Source organism: Salvia hispanica, chromosome 2 (assembly GCF_023119035.1).
Source record: "Salvia hispanica cultivar TCC Black 2014 chromosome 2, UniMelb_Shisp_WGS_1.0, whole genome shotgun sequence".
NCBI lineage: Eukaryota > Viridiplantae > Streptophyta > Magnoliopsida > Lamiales > Lamiaceae > Salvia > Salvia hispanica.
In genome coordinates this window covers 12,747,144-12,754,852 of record NC_062966.1, presented here as the reverse complement: position 1 = coordinate 12,754,852, position 7,709 = coordinate 12,747,144, and the positions used below count along the sequence as shown (strand labels likewise).

Here is a 7,709-nt window from a genome sequence, read left to right as displayed (position 1 = left end):
GAGGGAACATCTTTTTTTTTCCATGAACTTTGCCAAAGTACTACCTCCGTCCACGAAAATTCGTCCCGGTTTGACCGGGCACGGGTTTTAAGAAATGTAATGGAAAGTGAGTTGAAAAAGTTAGTGGATTGTGGGTCCTACTTTTATATATTAGTTTTATATTAGAATGTGAGTAGGAATGAGTTAGTGGAATATGAGGTCCAGTACCAAAAATGGTAAAAGTGAAATGAGACAAATTTTGGGGGACAGACGGAAATGGAAAAGTGGGACGAATTTTCGTGGACGTTGGTAGTATCATTTTAGGTCCGTGAACTTTGAAAATATCATTTGAGGTCCATCAAATATGGGTTAATATCATATGAAATAAGTACTCCCTCCGTCCCAGAGAAGTTGGCATACTTTGAAAATGGCACGGGATTTTAGAAGGTTTTGTTTTGTGTGTTAAATGGAGAGAAAATATAATTTTTATATTCATGTGAGAGAGAACTTTTTCCAAAAAGGGAAATGTGACATCTTTTGTGGGACAAACTAAAAAGGAAAGTGTGTCAACTTCTCTGGGACGGAGGGAGTACTATTTTACTATTTCCAAGCTTTTCTGGACGAAAATACCCTCAATAGTCAATACCTTAAAGGGAATATATTTTTAATAAACTTATCATATACTCATATTTTTTATAAATATCTTCATAATATATTTTTGACGAATTTTCTAAATACAATTTGACCTTCGATATTATCACTTAATTTTGTGACATGCAAGTAAAATTGCTTCTACAATTTTTTATATTAAAGAATTTTAAAATTGAATAAAGAATTTTTCTTTAATAATAAAAAAATGAATAAGAATCTTTTCTTGCATGTCACAAAATTAAGTAATAATATTGAAGGTCAAAATCAATTTAGAAAATTCATCAAAAATATATAGTAAAGATATTTATAAAAAAATATGAGTATATGATAAGTTTATTAAAAATATATACCCTTAAAGATATTGAGGGTATTTTCGTCCAGAAAAATTTGGAAATAGTAAAAAAGTACTTCAATTGATATTAACACATAGTTGGCAGACCTCAAATGATATTTTCAAAGTTCACGGACCTAAAATGATACTTTGATAAAGTTCGTTAACCTAAAAAGATGTTCCCTAAAAGAATAATGATACTCTACTAATGATCTAATTTAGGCACGAGCATTCGGTTGATTTGGTTAATAACAAAACCGGACTGTGCTTGAAAATGATAAACGAAGACGATACCGGAATGAGGTTGATTAATCAATTAACCGATCGATTACAATTGATTGATTAGCCGTTTAACCTATAGAACCGAATTAATTTAATTTAATTTTAGTCCACCATTTTAAATATTAGCCCCCATCAGTTCTATTATAGGCAGATGCACTACTCCTTAGTGTATAAGATAAGATGTAGTAAAATTCTTGTCCTTTATTAACTGAGGATTATTTTTTCAAATTATATTCATACTTCCTCGTCTCATAATAAGAATTACACTTTGTCATTTTGATCCGCCCCACAATAAGAGTCAATAACGGACCTAGATGGGGTCACGCGGGGTCGGCCGACCCCACCGCAGGTCAGTGAATGCTGCCATGAAGCTCCATAATCGACAGCCAATGAGGGAAACTCTACCCTCCAACCCCACAAAAGGTATACCTTCATCTCTATTGAAGAGAAATGAGGAAGAGAATAACGGGAAAATTATAGAAAAATAGAAAGGAGAGGAGAGAAATACAGAGAAAGTGTTATTGTGGAAGTAAAGAAAAAGAATGAACTTGAGGAGAAATTTGAATTGAAGGAGCTTGATGAGAAAAAGTTGCAGAATCAAGAAAAGAGAATTGTGGAAGAAGCTGAGAGGCGCCATTGTATTATTACTATTATTTTTTTAAAATTTAATTTGTGTTATAACTAATTAATATACTCCATTTGAGTAATACTTATATGCTAGTTTAATCTATGTGTAATTCATTTAGCTATAGTAGTTTATGAGTAAATTGTAGTTGTATACTTGTACTATGATGTATCCTTGCATTTTAAAATTAACTAGTGCATAACAAAATAAAAATAAATTTTAATTTTTAAATTTTTTTAATAATTATTTAAAATAGGAAAATTGGTCTCTAAAATCATGAACTTTGCCTAAAATTTGGTATTTCCCATGAACTTTGAAATTGGTATATAATATCACAAACTTTGCATTTTGTTTGGTATTTCCCAAACTCACTCAAATAAGATATTTTCATCAAAATCTTATTTAATATAGGCAACCTTGATATGCTTTATAATATTTGAAACCACTTTTTAAGTTCATAACATGTAGCATAAAAAGTCACGTTGAAAACTACGTTGATTTAATTGTGCCAAGTATGATAAAAAAACCTCGTAAGTTAGTCAAATATAGCAATAAACATGCCGTGGGAAATACCAAACAAAATGCAAAGTTCGTGATATTATATATCAATTTCAAAGTTCATGGGAAATACCAAATTTTAAGCAAAATTCATGGTTTTAAAGACCAATTTCCCTTTAAAATATATATATATTAAATAATAATAATTAAATTAGTAAGTATATATTACTAATTCTTTTATCCGACCCCACGATTTCTATTTTCTGGGTCCGTCATTGATAAGAGTCACACTTCATTTTTACCATAAATGATAAGTAAGTCTCACATTCTACTAACTCACTTCACTCACATTTTATTATAAAACCAATATAAAAAAATGTGTCCCATATTCCACTAATTTTTTCAACTCACTATTATTTATATTTCTTAAAATTCGTGCCCACAATAAGAATGACTCCTATTGTTGAACGAAGGGATAGTTTATTACTTCATTCTAGTTGTTAATTACTTCATCTCAATAGTTTATTACTACTTCGTTAAGGACGTTTTGGTTTTTCTTACTTGTATTCTAATTGGAAGTAGCAAGGCTTTAAGTAAAATTTACAGCTTAAATGAAATGAAATGATTATTATATGGAGATATTAAATAGGAGTATATACTTTTGCACCTTCAGTTCCTAAATAAGCAAGAAGTTTTATTTATTGATCTTCAAAAACTCTATCATCCCATGCATGTATTAAATGCTCAATAGATATGTCGTCTCAATATCTTGTTTTAAATGATGCTCCTAAGTTCTCTATTTAAGTCCAATATATGGAAGCCAAAACCCACTTCTCGGCAATGATAGAGATCGAACCGTAACTACATGACACAAAGTCCGTCAATTTTAAAAATATGTACTCCTCCGTTCCATAGTAGTGGAATCATTTTGTCATTTTGTTATGTTCCATATTAGTGAAGTCAATTTCCCTTTTTAGTAAAAAGTAAACACATTTCTTCTCACTTACTTTTGTCTCTCTCTTACTTTATTCTCTCTAGTTTTTCCTCTCATATGCTTTATTATCTTTTTATTTAATACATTACACATGTTTTTCTTAATCTTCGTGCAGAAAAAAAAATGTCTCTACATCTATGGAACAGGGGGATACTATAAAATTGAAAAATGAAATGGTTGAGTAACCATTCCCCGACCACTGATAAACTCATAGTTTAGGATGGTTTTATGGGTGATTAACACATGATTTTGCTGATTTAAGGTGTTTAGTACTCTCTCCGTCCTACAAAAGATGTCATACTTGTGGGACGGCACGGGATTTTAGGAAGTTTTATTTTGTGTGTTAAATGGATAAAGAAAATATAATTTTTATATTCATATGAGAAAGAATTTTTTATAAAAATGGAAATGTGACATCTTTCATGGGACAAACTAAAAAGGAGTATATGTTTTCACTTTTCACCCATTTATGCATTAGGTAGGAGAATTAATGAGTTTGTCAAAGTTTTGAAGTGCAAACAAGTTTAAACGAGCAAATGGAGTGAACGAGCTAAGTTAGAGTCTTAGAGAGTTCGCCCGCTCGGGCATTGGAGCAAATAATAGGCGCCTAAAGAACGAGTGAAGTAAGTTAGTGAAATGTAACCTACTTGTCATTTATGGTAAAAGTGAAATGTGACTCTTATTATGGGATAGATCGAAATAAGACAAAATGACAAAAGTGAAATGTGACTCTTATTATGGGATGGATCGAAATAAGACTGAGTAGTAAATTTAAGCACACCTATCTATTGAAAACTAAATACAGAGTAGTAAAAATAAGTGCACCACTCTATTCCGACTAGTAAAGATAAAGTGAAGTGAGAACGAACTAACATTGTAAAAATATCAGGAAAGGATAATAGAATTCGGTTTAGAAAAAACTAATGCACTTTATAAATTTGTGAATCTAAAAAGGTCAAATTAAAATAACGTAGTTGGGCTAAGGTAGATATCCTGAAACATGTCCTCCGTTTTTTTGAAAGCTTAACACAACCAAGGCCCAATTTAGACTCTCAATCCAGTTTCCCAATAAGCCCACACTATACACAGTGCGAAATGGGCAATTCTAAAAGCATGATAGTATCCATTAAAAAAAAGCATGATAGTATAGTGGAGTAATTTTAAACCTCCAATAATAGAATGAAAACAAACCTTACATAGGAGTGACTAGAAATCCAAAGATAGATGGCAATGAATTAAAAACACAAAAAAAAAAAAATAGTAAGGTTTATTTGAGTTATAGTAGTAATTGAAATGGGGATGAGTGATCAGGCTTCCCATCCTCTGAGGAGCGTGGCTCTTGCAACTCGGTTGACTCCCAAGCTGAATGCCCCCATTCTAAGGTCGCAGCTATGAGTCTTGCACATCTCCTTCACATCCTTAAATCCCCTGTTCATGTACGTTTTCAACTCCGCGTTCACTTTCTCCTCATCCCACATGAATCCCTGTATGTTCTGCACCCACTCAAAGTAGCTCACCGTCACTCCCCCCGAGTTCGAGTATATATCCGGCAGCACTATCACTCCCTTCTTCGCCAGTATCTCGTCCGCCTCCGGATCCGTCGGGTGATTCGCCGCCTCTATTATAAACTTGGCTTTTATCTCCCTCGCATTCTCCTTGTTTATCACTCCCCCCAACGCCGCCGGGATCAGAATGTCGCAATCCTCTGTCAAGATTGAATCCGGATGTATCTCATCGCCGCCGCTGAATCCCTTCACACCGCGATGCTCCGCCACGTGTTTGACCAGACTGGCCACGTCGAGCCCCTTGCTGTTTTTGATCGCTCCGGTGATGTCGCTCACGGCAACGACGATCCCGCCTCGCTGGCTTATGAGCTGAGCGGCCCACGACCCCACATTGCCGAAGCCCTGCACCACGACCTTCTGGCCAGCGATGCTCTGGCCGTGGTCGTTGAGCAGGGCTTCGGTGGCGAAGAGGACGCCGCGCCCGGTGGCGGCGTCCCTCCCCAGGGATCCCCCGAGGTCGATGGGCTTCCCAGTGACGACCGCGGGGGAGTAGCCGTGGAACTTGGAGTACTCGTCGAGTATCCAGGCCATGGTCTGGGGGCCGGTGCCCATGTCCGGGGCGGGGACGTCGGTGTGGACGCCGATCAGGTCGTGGATCTTCTGAGTGAAGACGCGGGTGAGGCGCTCGAGCTCGGAGATGGAGAGGTCGGAGGGGTTGCAGCCGATGCCGCCCTTGGCGCCGCCGTAGGGGATGTTGGCCACGGCGGTCTTCCACGTCATGAGCTGGGCGAGGGCGTTGACCTCATCCGGCTCCACCTCGGGATGGTAGCGGATGCCGCCTTTCATTGGGCCCCGGGCGTTGTCGTGCTGCACCCGGAAGCCAACGAATGAGGCTAAACTTCCGTCGTCTTTTGGGATCGTGCATTCCACCTAGTCATCATTAATTCTATCAGCATTTTCATCGAATTAACATCTAAATTAGTACTAAAATTATGAATTGCACATTAATTTCTACCTTGATTTCTCTGAAAGGGATGAGTAGACTCTGTTCCAGCTTCGAGTCGAGCCCAAGCAGCCGAGCCGCTAGCTTGAAGTTTCTGTTGGTTGCTGCTAATGCATTCATGATTCTTGTCTGTAAAAGAAGAAGAGGAAGAAGGAAGGAAGGATGGATTAATTAGAGGATAATGTGGCATATAAATAGTAGTTGGCCCTTGGTGGATCCACAGGTAAAACTCGGATATGCGACAACTCGTCATCGCCTACGCATCGTCTTATCCAAAAAAACAACATTAAAATAGGGTTAATGTTATCGAGACATGAGGTTCACATGGTCAACCAGCTATATAGGGCTAATTGATTTGAAAATCCGAATTCCAATGGGTTGTTTGAATGGTCAAGTCTGGAGGTCTCATCCATACTGGATTTAATTACCTATTTCTAAGGTAACACGGCACATAATTAGTAAGTGTATGACAGTATGAGTTTCCAATGTTTAAATTTAGTGTATATATGAGTGTCTCATTCATAGTACATCCTAATTCCTACATACCCTCATTCAAGGCATAAAACACACCACTATGAAGCCAATATATTTACTTTAACATGTTAATTAAGGAAGAAGTCATAATTAATATTTTCTTAATATATAAAATACTCATCTACGAAAGTGAATTAATGATAAGGTATATAATGAACATATGTATTACTGCATTGATGATTTGTTTCAGAATATTCAACAAAGAAAAAGCTAGATATTAAACTATAAAATGATTAAATGAACTAAAAATGAAAGGTGGACATCTTGAGTGGGATGAATGGAGTAATTTATATCAATGATTTTTTCCTGAAATATTTGTGTTAAAAACATTCAAAATTTTATACTAAGAACAAATTAGTCATGAAATTATAACTAAAAAAAATAGAACCAAATTAAGGGCGTGTATATACAAATTATATAATATTATCTTTTCTCTAATAATAAATCATGGTTGAAGTAAAACGAATCTTGGCCTAAACAATTGTATAAACAATTATAACTAGCCTGCATGTTCCTCGCCGTGCTTCTCGAATTAATTAATGCCACAATTATTGTCCAAAAAAAATAAAGAAACTAGAAAATCAGACATAACGGATAAACCAGATTCAAATCTACGGTCATGATACATTTTCTCGCAGTCTTATTTATTTGTGTTTTTCAAATTCTGTAAACACTCGACAAATCACATAAAAGATGCCAAAATACAGCAATTTGCTTAATGGATCCAATTAGAAAAAAGAAAAGAAAACGAGTATGGGTTAAAGTTGGATGGTCTATATACAGTTATACACCCAACCCAACCCAATCCAACACAGGCTCAATTAATGCGATAACAAAAAAGAAAGGTAAAGTAATTGAAACAAGTGTGAGTAGATACAAGCATACCTTAATCGAAATTAGTGTGTTTGAGTAAAGGAAAGTGAAAGGGAGATGAGAATGAGGCGATATTAGTTGTGGGCAATCCAAACACTTGGGAGGCCAATATATATAGTAGAAGGAATGCTTGGTGAAAACAATAGTAGTACGATGATGCTAATATGCCAGTAATCAAATTGTGTCGATGATGTATTATGCAATTCAAGGAGGCAGGAGAATATATACATAGGCAATAGCATAGGAAGAATTGAATATGATTCTCATTCTGTGAGTGCTTGCTTTGCTCCCCCAAATTAGCTTTAGTTGATAAGGCAACTTTGTCTTAATTAGCTCATTTTCCTTCCATGATTAATTCTATAGTGACTTCAAATTTTAAAAAAAGATGACGTGGATTCCCTGACTCTTTGTCTCTCATTATTTTGTAAGGCATT

General features: G+C 35.6%; 1 protein-coding gene across 1 annotated transcript; it reads right to left on the bottom strand.

Moving 5' to 3' along the window:
- Positions 1–4,486: 4,486 nt before the first annotated feature.
- LOC125207151 (glutamate dehydrogenase B) lies at positions 4,487–7,499 on the bottom strand. Its single transcript, XM_048106372.1, has 3 exons — positions 7,288–7,499; positions 5,881–5,997; positions 4,487–5,795 (listed from the first exon to the last, which is right to left on the bottom strand). Exons 2-3 carry the CDS (start codon positions 5,986–5,988, stop codon positions 4,668–4,670), a joined length of 1,236 nt encoding a protein of 411 aa, XP_047962329.1. The 5' UTR covers positions 5,989–5,997; positions 7,288–7,499; the 3' UTR covers positions 4,487–4,667.
- Between the last annotated feature and the right edge of the window lie 210 nt (positions 7,500–7,709).

Excerpts from the sequence above, each read along its gene's own strand:
- LOC125207151 (XM_048106372.1), bottom strand. The coding sequence starts at position 5,988 with ATGAATGCATTAGCAGCAACCAACAGAAACTTCAAGCTAGCGGCTCGG. Across the intron at positions 5,796-5,880 it reads TCCCTTTCAGAGAAATCAAG|GTGGAATGCACGATCCCAAA; the intron begins GTAGAAATTAAT and ends AATGATGACTAG.